Here is a 21,512-nt window from a genome sequence, read left to right as displayed (position 1 = left end):
TCCTGTGTTTTGTATTGATTAATAAGGGCTCATTACCTGAAAGTTATGATCCTGAAAGTTGCAGTATTAAATTAAAAAGCTGACATTTCAAAGATTGGCTTTCATGCCCAATCAAAAACGTAATAATTTAACTTTTAAATCCTTTAGCATTTATGTATTTCTCCTACATTTTTGAGATTTTTGGGCCATCATAGCAAGTTTATGAAACCACTGCCATATGTAAGAGAACCTTTTTCCTTTTGTAACTTTCCTCATTTTATTTGGTTCTGTCCATATTTATAGTTGCTGCTATAATCTTCGCTTTATTCACAGTTGCCAGCATCCACCACAGTCCTCTAGACAGCAAACCTTGTAAAGATGGAGGTTTTCCAAAGAAGCAGAAACCAGAAAAGACAGAGTTGTGAAAATTATGGCTAAACAGTCATAATTTTATTAAAATAACATACATTATTGATGAAAGGAAACATGTCTTGACAGTAGGGAAGAAGCAACAGCATCACAGATATGTCACCAGCCCACCAATTCCAGTGCTCCATAGAGGCTCCAGGATGGGTGAATGGCCCAAGCTATAGTGGCATCAGCTGGCACCATGATTCCATCTGGGAGTTGGAGATGGGCCTCTGAACTCATCCCCACGCTGGCTACAATTGGACCTTCCCCATAGCTCCTGTACAGGCCAGTTAAGCTTGACGGGTGGTTCAGTGAAGTGGCTTATGGAGTCCACCAACTGATCATTTCTTAAATTGTTTCTTTGTGGAACTTACACTATATTTCACAGAGAGGAAGGAAAAGATAACATAGCTAATAATCTGTGTGAGCCAGAAGAGGTGGGGATATCTATCAGAGAAACCTTCACTTTACTCTTATAAGTAAGTTAAGAAAAATGTAGAATTCATGAACCGTGTGTGTGTGTGTGCATATATATATATAATGAATATTTTATTATTAAATTTATTATATAAACAGTACCAACTGGAAGAAGCCATATGAGTTTAGTAATTGTGGGAAGTTTTACTTACTTTATAAAGCAAATTATGACAGCAGTTTATTAAGTCTTTATAAAGTTTTGGTGCAGCAAGAAAGGAGGGTTACGATCTTGTTTTTTCTGGTAATGAATTTAAGAGGTCTGTTTATTAGAACTCTGATCAGGAAGGAAACAAAGGTCTGTCCCTTTTTTTATGAAATGGTATAAAAAGTGTGCACACTTCAAAATGCAGAAAAGACAGAAATTAAAAGCTTAAATAACTCCAAACAGCAGGGTTCATCAGTAATGGAAGGTTTTCTTAAATGTCTTTGACAGCTTTTGCAGGTGCACATACTATGTCACTTCATCTAGTGGAGCTTTGAAAAAGATTTATGGCTCTCCATTTAGAATTTATTAAGAGGGTTTTTTTCTTTTTTGCAAAGCAGCCTGGACATACTCCTCCCTCCTCGTCATTTTTATTGCAACTCTGAGAGGAAAGTCATCTATTCAAAAACATATGTTGCATTTTGTCTCAGTGGCTATTTCATGGTGCCTTAAATGATTGTGAATGTGCTTGTTTAGTCCTGGCAATGTGCCTATAGTATATTTCTTTCTTTTAAAATTTTTAATCAGGATTTTAAATATTTTTATGTACATCTCATTGTATTTGTGTTAGCATTCACCAATTGGATGTAAAAAAAAATTTTCCTCCTATAATACCACACCCATAAAAATTCAAAAATCCATCTCCAAAGAGAGAGTGAAAGTCAAGGGGAAAGGCAGAAATGTCTCTCTTATTTTTATTTACTTCATCGGCATATGTTGTGTCATACTCATGTACTATTCTATTGCTGCTGTTATCCACTAATGTGCAGAGTAATGGCAAACTGTAATACTTTCAGAAGACCTCTCAAAAGAGCCCAGGCAAGGGTAATTGTTAAGCCCTGTGGCATTTACCAGTTGTAATCAGTTTGTTCAGTTCCTATTTCCCAAAGAGACACCTTTTTTTTTTTTTTTTTAACCTGATGCATTCACTGTTTGCAACTATTTTTACTGTTTGTTTCTAGGAGCCAGTCAGTGTAATCCCATGGCAGTTTATTCTGTTGATAGAATTAATGCTTCCATATAAAAAGCCTGTTGCATTTGTTCTTTTTAATTTGTATTTTCGGAGAGCTAGAGCATCTAAATTTTTTAAAAATGGAATGAATTCTTCATTTTGAAATAGCCCTTCTTCTCTTGAAGACTTCTTATTTCATCACTGGGATGATTTATGGTTGCAACAACTAAATCTGATGTGTCTACAGGACTGGGCTCTGCAGAGCCACTTGCAGGACTGGGGCCTTTATTTGTATTAAATGAGAAATTTATCCGGAATCGACACATCAGTGGGAAGCTCCATTGAGAATTAATTCATTCCCTATGGAATCAAAGTATTTTAATGGCCCCAACACAGATAAATGCTTAGACAACTGAGTGTCACTGCTGCTAACCATAAAGAGGATATGTTTCAAAAGATACTTTCAGTAGCATTAGTCACTGACAAGTCAGCTGTCCACTATTTCATTAGATATTGACTGTACAGAACTCTGTTCCACGCTCAAATATTGGTTCCTTTGTAAAGTTTAGTCTGGGTTCTTTGCCTGATTTCACCCATAAAATAGAAAACTCAGTAATAAGTAATACCTCCTCAGAAAAGGTATATTAGAAATAGAAGAAGGTACAGAGAGGGCAATAAAAATTATTAGAGGTATGGAACACTGAGACTGTTCAGCTTGGAAAAGAGACGACGGGGGTGGGATATAATAGAGGTGTATAAAATCATGAATGGTGTGGGAAAAGTGAATAGGGAAGTGTTATTTACACTTCACATAACACAAAAACCAGGAGTCACCCGATGAAGTTAATAGGCAGCAGGCTTAAAACAAACAAAAGGAAGTACTTCACACAACACACAGTCAGTCTGTAGAGCACATTGCCAGGGGATGCTGTGAAGGCCAAGTCTATAACTAGGTTAAAAAAAAAATTTGGTGAGTTCATGGAGGTTAGGTCCCTTTGACTGCCAGAGGCTGGGACTGAACAACAGGGAATGGATCTCTTGATGATTGACTTGTTCTGTTCATTCCCTTTGAAACATCTGGCACTGGCCACTTTTGGGAGACGAGATAATAGGCTAGAACAGGGATGGGCAACCTTTGGCATGCGGCCCACCAGGGAAAGCCAGGCTGGTTTGTTTTCCTGCCACGTCCGCAGGTTCAGCTGATCGCAGCTCCCAGTGGCCGTGGTTCACCGCTCCAGGCCAATGGGGGCTGCGCGAAGCGGCGCAGGCCAAGGGAAGTGCTGGTTTATGCAGAACCAGCACCTGAAAAACCAGGCGAGGAGGCGACAGCAGCGCGGTGATGAGGACATGAACACAGATTTCTCTAAAACCACGGTCCCCAGCAATTTGGAGATCATGGTGTTACTGGGGCAGGCTCATGCCATGGAACGCCAATTCTGGGCCCGGGAAACAAGCACAGAGCCCGGGAAACAAGCCGGGAAGGGTTCATGATGCTTGCGTCTTCAGGAACTCTGGTCTGTTTAAACGGCTGCAGGAAGGGATTTACTATTTACCAGAAAATAACTGTTGGGGATGTTGAAATGCCTATAGTTATCCTTGGGGACCCAGCCTACCCCTTAATGCCCTGGCTCATGAAGCCATACACAGGCACCCTGGACAGTAGTAAGGAGCTGTTCAACTATAGGCTGAGCAAGTGCAGAATGGTGGTAGAGTGTGCATTTGGACGTTTAAAGGGTTGCTGGCACAGTTTACTGGCTCACTCAGACCTCAGCAAAACCAATATTCCCATTGTTATTGCTGCTTTCTCTGTGCTGCACAATCTCTGTGAGAGTAAGGGGGAGATGTTTATGTCGGGGTGGGAGGTTGAGGCAAATCGCCTGGCCGTTGAATACGCGCAGCCAGACACCAGGGCGGTTAGAAGACCATAGCAGGAAGCGCTGCGCATCAGAGAAGCTTTGAAAACCAGTTTCATGACTGGCCAGGGTACTGTGTGACACTTCTGTTTGTTTCTCCTTGATGAAAACCCGCCCCCTTGGTTGCTTCTAAATTCCCTGTAAGCCACCCGCCCTCCCCCCTTCGATCACAGCTTGCTTGCAAAGGAAATAGTCACTATCATTTAAAAAACATGTATTCTTTATTAATTGATTATAAAAATATGGAGATAACTCACAAGGTAGCCCTGGTGGGGTGTGGAGGAGGGTAGGAGGGAAGGAAAAGGCCACTTCAAAACTTCTTGAATGCCAGCCTTCTGTTGCTTGGGCTGTCCACTGGGGTGGAGTGGTTGGGTGCCCGGAGCCTTCCCCCCCAGACCCCACCCCCCCATTCTTGGGCATCTGGGTGAGGAGGCTATGGAACTTGGGGAGGAGGGAGGGCAGTTAAACAGGGGCTGCAGCAGCAGTCTCTGATCCTGCTGCCGTTCATGAACCTCCACCAGACGCCAGAGCATGTCCGTTTGATCCCGCAGTAGCCCCAGCGTTGCCTCATGCCTCCTCTGATCTTCCTGCCGCCACCTCTCCTTACGTTCATCGGCCACTTTCCTGTACTCTGCTACTGTGTCCCTCCACACATTCTGCTGAGCTCTGTCAGTGCCGGACGATTGCATGAGCTCAGAGAACATTTCATTGCACGTGCTGTTTTTTCGCCGCCTTATCTGAGATAGCCTTTGGGACAGAGGAGGGAGGCTTGAAACATCTGCAGCTGCTGGAGGGAAAAAAGGGAGTGAAGTATTTTGAAAGATACATTTTACAGAACAATGGCTATACTCTTTCATGGTGAACAACACTATTCACATTACATAGCACATGTGATTTCGGTACAAGGTCACATTTTGCATCTTATATTGAGTGCCTGCGGCTTTGGTGTTAGAGATCACACTCGCAGTGCCAGGCAACAGAATTCAGCTTGCAGGTGGCCATGGTAAGCCATAGTCTTTTGGCTTCTGCAACCTTCATAACAGCAGCGCCCTCCTCTCCAATACCAAGCAAAGCCCATTGAGTTGGCCATTTAGTGCTGCAGTTTTCATGTTAACGTGCAGCAGCAGAAACCAAACTAACCCCCCCGCCCATCCAATTCTCTGGGATGATCGCTTTACCCCTCCCCCCATCGCGTGGCTGGTGTCAGGGAAGATCCCTGCTAGCCAAACGCGAACAGCTCAGCACCAATGGCGTGGCTAACTGCGGGGAGGATTTCTTTTCAGCCACAGGCAAACAGACCAGTAGGAACGGCCACCTCTGAATGTCCCCTTAATTAAATTCCCCTATTTCAACCAGGGTACCATGAACGATATCACTCTCCTGAGGATAACACAGAGAGATAAAGAACGGATGTTGCTTGAATGCCAGCAAACACCGGGACCGTACGCTGCCAGCCTTTGTCACGCAATGATACCAAATTACTTGCTACTAGCAATGTGTGATAAAGTGTCCTACCATGGAGGATGGAATAAGGCTGCTCTCCCCAGAAACCTTCTGCAAAGGCTTTTAGAGTACCTCCAAGAGAGCTTCATGGAGATGTCCCTGGAGGATTTCCACTCCCTCCCCAGACACATTAACAGACTTTTCCAGTAGCTGTACTGGCCAAGAATGCATCCCAAGTCCTCAGGGCTACTTAATCATTAAAAAACACTTGCTTTTATAACATGTATTATCTTTAAAAAGGTACACTCACCAGAGGTCCCTTCCCTGGCTTCGTTGGGTTGGGAGGGTATTTCAGTCAGGGTGATAAAAAGATCCTGGCTGTCGGGGAGAATGGTGTGCTGTGTGCTGTCCTCAAGCTCATCCTCCTCCTCCTCATCTTCCCCGTCCGCAAAATTCTCGGGCATGGGGGAGAGTACACCATCATCGGAGTCCATGGACAGGGGTGGGGTAGTAGTGGAGGCCCCCCCTAGAATTGCATGCAGCTCAGCATAGAAGCAGCATGTCTGGGGCTCTGTCCCGGAGCGTCCGTTTGATTCTTTGGTTTTCTGGTACGCTTGTCTGAGCTCCTTAAGTTTCACGCTGCACTGTGTTGTGTCCCTGCTGTAGCCTTTGTCCCTCCTGGCCTCAGAGATTTTTTGAAATGTTTTGGCATTTTGTCTTTTGGAACGTAGTTCTGATAGCACGGATTCCTCTCCCCATACAGCGATCAGATCCAGTACCTCCCATTCGGTCCATGCTGGAGTTCTTTTTCGATTCTGGGACTGCATGGTCACCTGTGCTGATGAGCTCGCCTGTCCAAACAGGAAATGAGATTCAAAAGTTCCTGGGGCTTTTCCTGTACACCTGGCCAGTGCATCCGAGTTCAGAGCGCTGTCCAGAGTGGTCACAATGGTGCACTGTGGGATAGCTCCCGGAGGTCAATACCTTCAAATTGCATCCACACAAACCCTAATTCGAAACGGCGATGTAGATTTCAGCGCTAATTCCCTCGTTGTGGAGGAGTACAGAAATCGGTTTTAAGAGCCCTTTATGTCGAAAAAAATGGCTTTGTTATGTGGACGGGTGCAGGGTTAATTCCATTTAACGCTGCTAAATCTGACATAAACTCATAGTGTAGACTAGCCCTTAGACATTCACTGAACCATCTACCATAATGATGTATGGATTTCTGGCAGTAGCACTTCTCTATAGTAGTGTATAGTTGGTTTGTTTTGGTTTTGGGTTTTTTTAGTTAGCTAACCTAGGTACTTTGGCTTTGCACACATTTCACAATGGTTAGTTTTCCGATATGTGAGGATCTTTTCTGTGGCTCTTCTGCATAGGTTAATTGTCACATAAGTATTAAAGCTGCATAGAATTTTGAGGCAGGTTTCTGCCCTTTCCACTGACAAACCACCAAAATTTCTGTGCCATAGTTTTTATTAAGGTAATTGAGACATTTGTTCAAGTAGAGTAAAACACTTCAACAAAATACTGCATTCTACATGGTAAAGAAGATACATAAAGAGCCTCATGCTTCATTTAATAGTCACTATTCCCAGAAATGACTTATTCTCATACACAGTTGGCCACTTAAACTTGAGAACTTCACACAAGTACATGTCTGGAGACTTTGAACCACAGTTCTTTGTCTAAGATGCTTGCAAGAAAAAATAGCCCATGCTCTCCAGTGCAGTTTCTTCATCTTCAATGGTCAGTCTTCAACTGGTGTTAAGGGTTTACATGAATTATTCGGCTATCTATGTCCATAAAGAAAAATGTACTGTGTTGTTTGCTCTTTTATCGGTGATGTTTGAGTTCTTTTGGTCCTCCTGTGAGAATCCCTAAAGGACCTCTCTTATCAATACATAATGCTGCCCATCAAGGGCTCAATTCTTTTAGGGGCTCAGAGCCTCTACTCTCATTGAAATAAATGAATAGAGTGTTGTCTGACCCCAAACGAACAGTGATCAGAAGGCAAGAAAATAAAGAAAGATCACAATGTTGATTTTTCCTCTCCAGACGCGTTTCAACCAACACCTCGCCAATGTCAGCAATCATGATTCTGCCCTGGATGATGACGACGATGATGAAATGGACAGAACAAGCAAGTAAGCAACCTCTGTGTGTGTGTGTGTGTGTGTGTGTGTGTGTGTGTGTGTGTGTGTGTGTGTGTGTGTGTGTGAGAGAGAGAGAGAGAGAGAGAGAGAATATATGTATGTCAGTCTGTCCCACAAATGGATTTTTAAACCGGTTGAGTTCATGTGAGTGAATATTTTGCCAGTGTGACTCCTGACCTAAAAATTGCTACATGTTCTAGTGTCTAATATGGAAATGAAATCCTACTTTTAGTAGCAGAGGAACCAGGGCAGCATATTATTATTATTATTTATTTTATTTATTTGTATTATTATAGCACCAATGAGCCCTAGTCATGGACTAGGACCCCTTTGTGCTTGGCGCCGTACACTCAACAAAGGATGGTCCCTCTCCCAAAGAGCTTATATATACATGCAAGATGAGACAACAGACTGATACAAACAAGTAGATGAGGTAGTGCCAGGAAACAAGGAGACAATATTGGTCAGCATGAAAGTCAGTGATCTCAGTGCACAACCAGCCTAACCATTGTCAAGTCTTTTTAAGGCATCACAGCAATGGAGAGCTTTTAGGAGGGTTTTGAAGAAGAATAATGAGGTAGTTTTGTGGATCTTTATACACAAATGTAAGGCATCTGGGGAATGAACACTCTCATAAGCAGACTAGGGAAGTGTGGTCTTCATGAAATTACTATAAGGGGAGGTCACAATGGATTGAAAGACTTTATTCAACGTGTAGTTATCAGTGGTTCACTGTCAAACTGATGGGATATATCTGGCGGGGTCCAGCAGGAGTCTGTCGTGGATCCAGTACTATTCAATATTTTCATAAATGACGGATAATGGAGTGGAGAGTATTCTTATAACATTTGCGGTTGACACCAAGCTGGAGGGTTTGCAAGCACTTTGGAGGACAGAATTAGAATTCAAAAGAACTTGGATAAATTGGAGAATTGAGCTGAACTCAATAAGATGAAATTCAATAAAGACAACTGCAAAGTACTACACATAGGAAGGAAAAATCAAGTGCACAACTACAAAATGAGAATAATTGGCTAGGCTATAGTACTGCTGAAAAGGATCTGGGAATTATAGTGGATCATGAATTGAATGAGTCAGCAATGTGATTCTGTTGCAAAAAAGGCTAATAATATTCTGGGGTGTATTAACAGAAGTGTTGTATGTAAGACCTGGGAGGTAGTTGTTCTTCTCTAGTTTCCACTGGTGAGGCCCCAGGAGCTGAAGTACTGTGTCCAATTCTGGGCACCACATTTTAAGCAAGGCAAATTGGACAGAGTCCAGAAGAGAGCTACAAAAATGATAAAAGTTTAGAAAACCTGATCTATTAGAAAAGGTTAAAAAAACTGGGTATGTTTAGTCTTGAAAAAAGAAGACTGAGGGGGGACCTGATAAATGTCTCCAAATATGCTAAGCACTGTTATAAAGAGGATGGTGATTGATTGTTCTCCATGTCCATTGAAGTAGGACAAGAAGTAATTGGCTTAATCTGCAGCAACAGAAATGTAGGTTATATATGAGGAAAAACTTTCTAATCATAAGGACGGTTAAGCACTGGAACAGGCTTCCAAGGGAGGTTATGGAATCCCATTACTGGAAGCTTTTAAGAACAGGTTAGACAAACACCTGTCAGGGGTGATCTCCCTTCAAGGTCCCTTGCCTCCCTGCATTTCTATGTTTATAAGGGCTTTTTCCGAGCAGGAGGAACAGCACGGGAGAAAGCATAACGGTATTTGTTTGGAAAAATGATGAGTGGGCAATGAAGGCTGGCATCATGGGCTAACCGGAGACATGAGTCAACATCTCAATAGTGAATGAAAGATGATAAATAGGATGGGGATACATCATGAAGGGTCATGGAAGTGAAATCAGGCAGCATATGTTTGATGTGAGGGCACTGAAACTTGTGCCTAAGGGGTCAGGTGGGACATCAACATCAAAGTTGAAGTCACCGAGGATAAATCTGGGAGATTGTGAGGAGAATAGAGAGAGAGTCAGGAGACAAAATCAGAGAGGAAGGCTGATGAGGAGGAGTTGGGTGGATGATAGATGAGAGCAACAAAGGGAGTTGCCGAAGGGTTGCATGCAGTGCTGTCCAGAAGGGAAGGAGGAGTGTGAAGGGCTTGGAAGTGTCAGGAACAGGAGAGGAGAATCTCAACACCCCTACCACGATCCAAAGCAGGGAGTTTGTGAGGAGGAGAGGCCTCCATAAGAGAAGAGAGCTGCAAAGACAGAGTGAGAGGAAAGGATCCAGATCCCTGTGAGAGTCAGGGGCTGGAGGTAGCCAGCTATGAAGAAGTTGTGATCTTTTTAGAGATGGAGTAAGCATTCCAGAGTTGGTAAGAGAAAGGGAGAAACAAAGGAGTGGGGAAGAAGGGGAATGAGTACGAGTGTAGAAATGGTGGTGGTGATGAGGGTGGGAGGTGGAGAGGGTGGGAGGGCTAGGACTGGGGTAAATGTGGGACCTAAATTAAGAGGAAAGTAGATGTGGGACCTATATTTGTGCTGCTGGGAGTCGCTGACTTTCATTCTCCCCTTCCAGCCGCTTGGCTACAGTTATTGCATCCTGCTGTACTTTTTAACCAGAATGGTAATAAGCATTGAGACTGAAGTTACAGTTGGTGCTGATCTCCTTTACTTTGATGAATAGAAAAAATATCTACATGCTACCAGTAGCAACATGATTTTTCTCCGTATTTATTAATGGTGTCTGTGTTATCATTTTCCAGTCAAATACTGTTAATATGTAGACCATATTCGAAAAGGCTGTTTGTACTCTGTGAACTTTATTTTCATAATGCTATGCATAAAATAAATCCATCACTACTTAATGCTGGCTTTACAAGACCTGGCCTCCTTTTTTGTTTCTGTATGTTACTGGGGCATGTAGATACCTACTCCCTGATTGCACCTACATCTGTCTGCATGTTCTTATTTGCAGGTTAAATTGTTGGAACAAACGCCAGGTTAAGTCCACTTTCAAATTCAAATGGCCTCTGAATAAGCTATCCTTATTTACTTACAGAAGTGGCCATTCTGACATCATAAAGTATTTAACGTTTTTAGCTGATGGAAAGTTTATTGTTTTTAGGTTATCGTCTGAAGACAGCGAGGAAGCTTCCGCTTATTTTTATGATAGTGACGATTCTGGTGAAACAGGAGTAATGTCTTATCACACAGGAGAAATGGACTTGCTGGGAGAGATTTTGGACACGCTGAGCACACACAGTTCAGATCAAGGAAAGCTCTCAGGAGCAAAGAGCCTGGATTTCTTTAGATCAACGGATGATATTGATTATAAGGCTATGGTTAGTCATCTTTTTCATGTGTAAAACAACCTCATTAATTTAGAATAGAAGCTGGCACTCGCTGGTGGAAACTGCATGTATGGCCCAGTATATGGAAGAATGGTTCATACGTCACAACTGTGCCTTGCTGCTGCTCCAAAAACCAAAAGCATGTTTTTCTAACAAACTCATGCTGCTAGCCACAGTATGAATGCTCCTCAGCTGAGGATTTGGGTATATTCCTTTCCAGTTTATCAGTGGTGTGCCATTAGATGCGGTAACCACATCTAGGGCTTGTTGGGAATCCTACCCTGCTGCTGCACGGGGGTCTTATGTTCTCTCCCTCTATCCCCTGGGCAGGAATTGGTCTCAGTTATCGTTCTAGAGGCTGTTGATATTAATTTGGACTCCCCAATTGAAAGTAGGGGTAAGTATATCACTCTGGGGAAGTTTCCCAACTTGTTTAAGTCATGGGATCCAAGGAGTCATTGCTTTACAAATGATTTCATTTTCAGTGTAGCAGTCTAAGGCTCCACCCTACAAATGGGTCTGCCCGCTCAAGGCTTCTAATTCACGGTCCCATTGGACCCAGGGCACAGATTCTTTTGCAGGATCAGAGCTTCTGCTTGAATCTTTGAAGTCTTCATTAGATCAGCTCCCTGGTGTTGGTGACCACTGTCAAAAGACTTTTGTATCTGTAAGTTTCAACTTCTGTGTTTGGTGCTTAAGATTTGCTGTTGTCAAAAGCACTCCCATATTAGCGATCCTTTGCTGGAACAATTAACTCTGATGCTAATCCAGATCAACATTGATGTTATAAGCACCATACAAGGATTGCATTAATAAAATATCCATTTTGTTTGTGAACTAAAAGATTAATAATAACTGTGTGTGGAACTGATTACTGAAACGAAGAATAGAAATCCCAGTAATTATGGGTGAGACAAGGTGGGTGAGGTGATATCTTTTATTGGATCAGCTTCTGCTGGTGAAAGAGACAAGCTTTTGAGCTTACACAGAGCTCTTCTTCAGATCCGAGAAATGTACTCAGACTGTCGCAGCTAAATACAAGGTGGAAGTATATATACCCTGGGAAAATCTGCTTCAGTACAGGGCAGGGGACCTCTGACCACACACCTCTAGTTGTCACCTACCACTTTACACTGAAACCCACATGAGGTATCATTAAACAATTAAAACCCCTACTCCATGGGGACCACATCCTGTAAGAAGAATTTCCCAAACCTCCTCTTCTGGCCTTCAAACAACCCCCCAACATCGTCATCAGATGCAAGCTCTCCAGAGATCAGACATACCAATTCAAAGCAGCACCAGACCTGCCAGAGCATCATGCAAAACCAGTAGACATATCTCTGCTGCTAAAATGAGCAATATCCCCCACAACACACCTTTCAAGATTTGTGGGTACTACACATGCCTATCACAACATGTGGTGTACCTCATCCAATGCACTAAATGGCTCAATAACAATTATGAGGTGAAACCAGACAGTCACTACGCTCTCGAATGCACTCACACAGAAAAGTGATAAAAGACAAAAACACCCTATCATCTAGGGGCAAACACTTTTCACAAAGTCATCACTCTATATCTGACCTGTCAGTCCTCATTCTCAAAGGAAACCTGCACAGCACTTTCAAAAGATGAGCCCAGGATCTAAAGTCATAGCTGTGCTAGACACTAAAAATCATGGTCTTATAAAAACACTGGATTTATGGCTTATTACAACAATCTGTAACCCACTAACCCCCCTTTTTTGTCCTTTGACTGGAGAGGAGTTAACTGTCCACTTCACCTTGAAAGGTATTACAGTGTGTTTTAACTACTTATGCTAAACAACCTGTTCCACCTTGCATTTAGCTGTGACCTTGGGAATACCTTTCCCAAACCTGGAGAAGAGTTCCATGGAGCTTGAAAGCTTGTCTCTTTCACCAACAAAAATTGGTCTAATAAAAGATATTATCTCACCCACTTGTCTCTCTAATATCCTGGGACCAACACTGCCAACAGTGGCCATGGGTCTGAATCTCAATTTCTTATCTCATAATGCAAAACCACAATTGCAACTGACACAGGCTATACCTTTGTGGTCAAGGTTGAATGGGCAATGGAGACTGAACTCCTTTGTCATTGCTAGAGGTGATCTTTAAATGTCGGGATGAGGCAGTGTCAAAAAGCTTGCATTGCAGTTTCCCAGCTATGCCATTCTGTATCTAGGGAAATTCAGGGGATGTATATCCTTTCATGAAAACAGGATTTTTATTTCAGTGATGCGAGAGGAAGGGTTCTTCTTGTAAGAGTAACTGTAACAACACACGTTCTTTGTTTCAGAACAAGTCTAGTGCACCTAGTGAGAGCAACCTCGCTCTGCTCTGTAGTGGTACTAATGACCCAGTGGAGTGGAATCTTGGTCAGGATGATAGTGTTCTCCATGGGAAACAGCTCCCTCCATCGCCAAGGAAGCAAGTTGATTTTAGTGACCATATGGAATCTGTCTCTGTACTGCAGGAAGAAAACAGTGACAAAACCCTTAGTGCTGACCACGTGGATTTCCCTAAAGATTTTGTAAAGTCAGCTTCTCCAACACGATCAGTTGCACAACTTGCTTCTCTGGAATTTTCCCAAGTAGAAGACTCCTTCCATAGGAAGATAAAACCGAATGAAACACTAAGCAATACCTCAGAGGATCAGCTCCCTGTGAACCTTTGTCAACATCCATCCATTCTAATTCCTTGGCAAAAAGACGGGGATGAAGGAAAGGAAACCCCAGAAGAAAGTGGGCTTCTTCATGAAGTTGTATCATTATGTAAAGTGACCTCTGCTTTTCACCACAGTTTAAACGTTTCAGAGGATAATTACTCCAGTAATAGCAGTGGAAATAAAGCATAAAGGAACTTTGAAACTACTTCCATGGGAGGTTAAAGAGAGACTACTCAGGAGTCCACGTAATACATGATAACCAAAAGATCCCAAAGGAATAATTACTTTTACATTTTAAAATCCTTGTGTTTTGATTAGTACATGGATTTAGACATCTGCTTATATGTTTCTCGGTTAATTTGTTGGCTGTGTTTAAGTCTACAAGATGGAACTAAATATACTAATGCACTCTTAAATCAGGTACTAGTTTGTATGTATGTGGAATATACAACTGGTGCATGGTGCTTACTAATGTTCCTTTGTGCAGCAGGAAGTGTATCACCTTTGCATATATCCAGATACTGAAGGTACTGTATTAATCCTGTTGGGCATGAAATGAACAAAACAGTTTAGATTTGTCTGAAACTTACAAATATCGATGTTTGTAATGAGTTAATTGCCTTAATCATTTGGGGGAAAGGTTTAAATATCTTAGAAGGTGACTTGCAAACGTTCAGAAGAGTAATAATGATTTTCCATGGCAGGTATCTGCTTGAGCAAAGGGGAAAAAGACCTTTTCTAAACTAAAGGATCTCTTGTGAATAATAGGGAGCTTGTTATAAACAGAAACTGTGGCCATGTCTTCTAGACCTTGAAAAGGTGGTACATACTTTTCTCTTATGAAGTGCTGAATGATAATGTGAAGTTACTTAACTTCTGTTTACGATTAAGGCACTTTAAAGACATATTATCCAGTGTCCCAATGTAGATGTTTTCATCTAGGAATTTTCAGAAAGGAAAGTGTAAGTGAAATTGATAGATTTTATTGCTGTTTTTAAAATTTCTACGATTTAATAATTCTGTACTAACATTAATTTGTGCCACTGCTGAACATGACCATTCGATTTTTACAAGCCACCTTTAAAAGAAACATTAAATTATCGCTTTGCTTCTTAGGAGTTTTGTTTTGTTGAGCTGTGCAGTATTTTAAAGAGCAGTGAATGAAGATTACTTATAACACTAGACATCTAAAGTAATTGGTTCAGCAATTAAGAACGCAAATACCCCACTCTCATGTATACAAGAGAATCTTTTTGCAATTACAAGGAAGGGAATTAAATGGATGCTGCATGTACTATATTTAGGCATAAACATTTATCTCCTTTCGAGCACATAGCATTCCTAGAGGATATTTCTGTATTTAAAATTCAAAAAGTAGATTCCTCCCTGAGTAGAGTAGAATCTATTCATTCTCCTTGTCCACCCCTCTTCGTCCCCTGCCCTCTGTAGATCAGAATGAGTACATTCTGGGGTGAACCACACTAGGCCAAAAATGGCAACTTTGAATACTGTGTATTGGCATGTGTAACACAAAACAAGGAGTAACAGGATTTGTCATTGCGAGGAATGCTCTCCCACTCTTCCTCACCAACAGCAGGAATCTTCTTCTATGGCAAAGACGGCTTAGTGGTATCCTCAGCACAGACCAGGGAGAGCAAGTTGAAGTCAGGGGTTGGGGCAGGTTGGGCTGCAGCACTTTGGTAGTGGATCACTGCACAGGTTAACACCAGTTGCCATGTGTGGGTTTACAAAGGAAGTTTCCTTTTGACTAAAGCGATTTGGCTTTTCTTTTCCCATTTTATCACCACGAGCATCAGGCAATTGGTTATGTCAGGTGGCTCAAGGGAATTGGTGTGTGATCCCTTTGGGGAGGTTGTGGGGGGAGGGGTGGCTGTTTGATGCTCTGCCCATGAGATCTAGGGTCTAATACTATCTTGTCATTTCACATAACTTTGTTGGCAATATCCCTGGCATTGTAAAAGAAGGTCTTGTATCCCAAACTACAGACTCTGAATAGGAGAAAAGGAGGGTGGAGGCAGATTTCAGCCACACCACTGGTGAGGATTGGCCACATTACTGGGTAATGGTATGAGGCCCCTTCACCAAAGTGCCCCGTTTTACGTGCAAGGGAAAAGGTCAGGTTGTGGACTCACAATTCATAATATAATGACTTTGGAAAGTTTTTATAGGTGTGTTCAGTATATATTTCTGAAGAGGACCTCAGCAGCTTATTGGTGCTGAGGATGATTGTAAGATTTGCATCCTGATCTGCCTTAGGGTTTTCTGTAGTACATATCACCATAGTATCTGAGAGTCAGGTGGCGTCTTTATTTGTATTATCCCAAAAAGGGGCACTTGGCAAAACTGTGTTTGAGTTACTGAGGACCAAAATTATTATTAACCCATAAACTATTAAACATTTTAGCTGCGTTATCAGATATCAAGAAATAGGAAGTGTCAGGTCTGAACAGTGTTTAGATGGGGGAGCTCCAAGGAAAACACAAGATGTTGCAGGAGGTGGTTCAGGGAGTCAGGAAGTGGCATGCTGCTTTGTTGGTCCTGAATCAGTACCCAACTAGGTTATGCTGTGCTGTTAGGTGCGTTTAGGATAAGACAGGAAAAAGAAAAGTCCTACCAATCTCATAGCACTTCTTGTTTGATTGTTACTCTGATAACACTAGAAACATGAAATGCTCAGTTGCATTCTTATTTGTGTAACTGCATTTTGCTAACCTTAATTCCATATACCAGTGGCTGGCAGGGGAACCCAGACCCACCTGTTTTACCACGTTCCAGCTCAGGGACCTTATAACCAGCAATCCAGGTCCTCATTCCCATTCCCTGTCACTGTTTCCCCAGTCTCCTTCCTACCAAGCTTCTGTATCTTCTCTTTCCTGGTTCTCTGTTTACCACTGGAGCCTACTCTACTCCCCGTGGCTACTTCACCCCTCCTAGCCTCTTTCGAGACTCCTTACACTGCCTGCTACTTTCAGCCTCTTGGTTTTTTAGTGCTGGCCCAGCCCTCCCCCAAGCGGGGCTTCCCTCTCAGTTAACCCTGGCCCTCCTTTTCTCAGGTGATGTCAAGTGACCTAATTAGCTTCTCAGGCCCTCATTAACCCAATCAGGGCTGGTGTGGTGTGCACACCCTATCATAGTAGGTGAAGTGAATTCTTGGGTAGAACTACGAGGAATCAGAATGAGATAATGTGAAAAGACATTAGGAATCTACTAGGATAATAAGCGCTATGCACATTTGTAAGATGTTATATTAAATGCTTTTATATCTTATAGACTTATCAGTTTCTGATAAGGAGAAAAAAATAAGCTTATCAGAAATTCTAGTGATGTTTACTTTTAAATCTATAAAAGCATCTTTCAGGAATGCAGCATGAGATTTAAGAATGAGGTTTTCAAAAACATCTAATGGACCAGCTTTCACTGACTTTTGATACGAGTTGGGCACCTGACTCCCTTAGGCACTTCAGTGGAGGAGAATTTGGAAGCCATACCAGGTTGCTAATGTCCCTTTAATGATTATTAGGAGTATAGCACTGAAAAAAATGATTTGGGAATTGTACAACATTGATGTCTTGATGGGTTATTGCTTTATAAGTAATATTCATGTCTCTGATAAGTGAAATTGCTGAAGTAGAAAGTTAAAAGATGGCTGGTAAAATTCAGCTTTTTGAATTATTTTTTATTGCAATAGCCATGAATGTGTTAGGATTGCCACACTAATGTCAAATCCTTCGCATATTGCTGATGTGATTCGTAGAATGTTTACAGTATTTTGACTATTGTGTCTTCCTTCTTTTCGAACCCTAAATACCTTAAAATATAGCCTCGTTGTTTATGTTTGATTAATTTAAATTTAGCCACATTTTTAGATTCTTTACCACTTGATATCAAAGATCTTTTTCAAAGGCTAATATTGGTGCCTTATTTAAACATACAAAATTACCAAGCATCTTCCATATTAACAACAAAAAACCAGTTAACCGTGCCAAATTTATCAAATAGAGTAGCAACTCTGATATCTCCAGCCAACGCAGTTGTACTCTGTTCTTAGTGCAGTATCAGTCTGTCTGTAGGCCACGTCTACAGTATTTTGATTATCACAGTCAGTCCCATGGTAAGAAAAAGTGTCCAAGTCAAGGATTTTACAAGTTTTCAGCTATTCTCATCTGTGTGAATTCTCCCAATGCCTTCTAAAGCATCAGCATTAATCTCCATCTACTGGTGAGAGCTGAACTCAGTTCAGTGAAAAAGCTCCTCAGGACTCCAGTAGAGGCACCTGTTTTGTAGCTGAATCAGTATCTTTCTGAGCTTCCTATTTTTCCCCGGTGAGGGAAATATGAGATTTTTTTATTTAACTTTGCACTCTCTTATCCATACTTAGGGACAAAGTCCTGACCTAGTCAGTTACACTGGGACTTAAATTTCAGGTCTTCCAGTTCATCTCTAATAGATTATGCACCGTGCCTCCATGATGTGAGCCATATCCCCATTCTGCTTAGAAAAAAACAAAGTGAGAGCATCAGAAGGGAGAGATGCTCTCCAGGATTCCCCTCTCTGACTTTTCCCTGTATTGTTCCATTGGGGTGATACAGCTGGGCCCCTCAACCCAGGAGCAGAGGGTTGAGCCCCCAGAACCTGTGGATCTCAGTGGGTATTCTGGAGTCCTGGGCCTTGTCTCATTCTAGCTGTTTTGCAGCATGACTCCAATGAAGCCTTTTCATCAAATCCCCCACAGGGGGAAGGATGATCTGTGGCCCCCATTATCGCCTTCCCATCTCTCCATGTGTAAATCCCCAATACTGTGAAAATCCTTTACAGAAGTCCAGGGATGGACAGAACCATGGATGCAGAGCCAGTCACTGCCCTCCCTGTATGCATGTGGAGCGAGATCTGTACAGGAGATGATTGAGAACAGTGTGTCAGTCACAGTGCCATGTTTTGGGGTAGCATCACTTCCAAAATAGCCTTGTTTTGAAGGAAGAGTGTAGTTTGAGAAGCTGTGAAATAACTGTCATGACTGAAACCTTCAGTCACGTAGCATTTCTGAGAGTGATATTGCTGATTGGCTAAAGGTGGGATTTTCACAAAGTCTCAGCATTAGCCTGACTTTGCTTTCAGGGAAGTCCACGGGCATTTTAACATTGACTTCAATGGGAGCAGACTTAGACCAATGCTGAGCACTGTTGAAATCCTACCTAACTGTTAAATTTTTTAAAGATTTTAAAATTTGGGTTTGTGTGTCTTTCAGGCTGTAGAATGAGTTTTTCCTAACCCCATGTTATTATTAATTATATATTTCTAGGCAAAGAAATTTTAAGCCAGTTAAACTGCTGATCTATGGAAGCTTTGCCATCCATCTTCCCTGTCAATACTAGTAAAAGGATAGTGTCTGTTCCAAGGGGTTTACATGGGGGTTTCTGTCTTAGCAGATGTTTATTGTCACATGGGGCACCATGGGCTGACTGCCCAAAAGGAGTTAGGTGCCTAAATCTCCAGTTTTGGGATCACTGCAATCCCCAATATTCCTACTGAAACCCTGTAGGCACCTAAACTCACTCGGCGACTTAAGTTTTTGTAATAAAAGTTCCCTAGGAGTCCATGTTTCTGCCTCTGAGCACACACAGTGCTTCTTCCCTGTGGGCAACCAGACACCTATTTCCTGCGTAAGCCCCAGAATGATGTACAAACCAGGAGAAAACAAGCTTTTGGCGTTGAACTTGCCTGAGGGGCCCAATCCAGTAGGCATGCTCAAAGACTGCCCACTGAATCAGGCCCCCATAGATGAGTTTTTACAGAACAGCCAGAGGAGGCGGAGGAAGACCTCTCTCGTAACTTTTCGCACAGTGGTTAGGGTACTCCCCTGGGAGGTGGGAGAAGGGGTTGGAACAGGGATCTGCACCTGTCAGGTGAGTGCTCTAATCGTGGGCCTGTGAGATTTTAGGGGGCTAGGGGGTTCAACCAAAACAATTTGGTGAAGTTACGCAAATTCATTAAATGTTTTGATGTCACTGAATCTGCATTTTTCACCAAAACAAGTTTAGGTTGAAAAATTTTGCCCAGCTGTAGTTGGGATGAAAAGTTCAAAGTATGAACTATATCCCAGGCTTTACTACATGGGCTCAACGGAAGCTAGTTTGTACATTACTTAGGTCAGTTTTAACAGGATTCATATTTAGAGTCCAGTAACAGTATTAGCCCTGGAACAACAGAAGTGGAATTCAAGTAAATTGACATTTGATTCTGATTGTGTAAAATGCAATTATGTTTCTGTTAAAATAAGGGAGCTACTTGGATGTGGAGGAACACGTATTGACTTTCAAAAAATTACTGGATTTTGTGCAATATTTTTCCTTTTCTCTTTTTAAAGTAATTTAGTTCCAACAAATATGCACATCTGCTTTTCAAGCCGATCCTTGAGATCATATTTTTTGGAACTGTATAAAATTACATGTAGCATTTAATATGGTTGTATGATAAAAACATAAACAGTACGTTGTCACCAGGCAAATGTGCATCTCCAAATGTGACTGAAAATGATTGTGGTTGTCATGTTATTGTACTATAGTAATAAACATGGTTTCAGCAATGATTAATATACAAATACTCAAAAGTAATAATCCCTATATTCTACTCACAGTATGTTAGAAGAACATAGTGGGAGTAATTTCTGTTTATACATTTAGAACTTCTGATGCTTAGTTTATCTCTTGATTTTTTTAACAAGTTAAGCGTCTCTTATTAATACAATCAATTCTAGATAATAATTTATGGTGGTGACTGTATGTATATCCAGAATCTAGTTTGTGGCAGCCCTAATTGTGATAAATCATTGCTTAAATCAGTTGTTGCAAGTACCTTTTAATTTTTTGTAAATTAAATTATGTATTGATGTACATTTTGTTGTAACCTTCAAGCTTCTGTCAAGAACTGGTTTAATTTACTTGAATGGAGCGATAAAGCACTGTGGAATAGTTAGTTTTGGATGCAACACACAAACAAGCATATATTGTGTTAATTCACCATTTTGTTCAGAAGATAAGTAAAAATGTTTCATTTGGTCAAGGAAATAACTGTTTTTTTTAATCTGTGTCTGAAAGAGAGAAGGAAAGAGCATCAGCATTGAACAGAGAGTAATAACCTATCCTGGCATTATTCCAGAATTTTTTTTCAGAGCTTTTTTTAGCCATCTTTGGGAAAAGTTTTTATAAAGCTCTTATGGGCCAGTAGGGACATCTTTAATTACCTACAGGAAAGACATGAAGTATAGGATGTTTTGCGATGTAATGCTTTTATTGATCCTTTCAATAATCACAGAGGTTTTTAAATAAATTAACACTGTGTTCTAACGTTTATAAATAGGATCAGTCACTGGCTTTTATTAAAACTGCCACCAAATTTAGGACTTTACTCTGTGCTGTTGCACACTTTAGCCTACAGTATGAAGTCATCTCCAGAATTACAGACCAGACCTTAGACTACTACCAGGAGCACACTGTGTATGTACTATAAATTGTGTTTTTTCCAAGTTATAGTGTCAGTGCAAAGTTTTCTGTGAACTCCACATTACCATGAAGTGCCCCACATTGTGTTATAAAATAAAATTTACCAAAATCAAAGCCATTGTGGTGTGCAGGTTTTTGTTTGATGTAGTGATCTGATTTACATATTTCATGCAAAAGGATGCGAGATCATCTTTTTCCAGCAGAAGTGTAGTTTACAGCAACATGGTGATGTTGTTATGCTATGAGCTTTTGACAACCCGCTGGATGATCATTTCAGCTTCTCCATTTTGGAGACGCTAATCAAGTGTTTATTATTAATAATTAGCATTTATATAATGTATCTTCAAAGTGTATAAATATTAACTATCACAATGTCCTGTGAGATAGACAGTTGATAGGCACATTATCCCCAAGCTAGACTCAGAAATGTTACGTGATTTGATCGAGCCTA

The 21,512-nt window shown here is 41.4% G+C and overlaps 1 protein-coding gene across 1 annotated transcript in view; it reads left to right on the top strand.

Moving 5' to 3' along the window:
* DENND1B (DENN domain containing 1B) overlaps nt 1-21,162 on the top strand; it is a 240,237-nt gene extending 219,075 nt beyond the window's left edge. Inside the window, exons 20-22 of the mRNA XM_074961176.1 lie at nt 7,439-7,527; nt 10,625-10,841; nt 13,173-21,162. Coding sequence (XP_074817277.1) covers nt 7,439-7,527; nt 10,625-10,841; nt 13,173-13,730 — 864 coding nt within the window. The 3' untranslated portion in view covers nt 13,731-21,162. The remainder of the gene's footprint in view (nt 1-7,438; nt 7,528-10,624; nt 10,842-13,172) is intronic.
* Nucleotides 21,163-21,512: the final 350 nt, after the last annotated feature.

The sequence above is a fragment of the Natator depressus genome, chromosome 8 (assembly GCF_965152275.1).
Source record: "Natator depressus isolate rNatDep1 chromosome 8, rNatDep2.hap1, whole genome shotgun sequence".
Classification (NCBI taxonomy): domain Eukaryota; kingdom Metazoa; phylum Chordata; order Testudines; family Cheloniidae; genus Natator; species Natator depressus.
The sequence above is the reverse complement of the archived record's forward strand: the minus strand, read 5'-3'. Positions and strand labels throughout refer to the sequence as shown.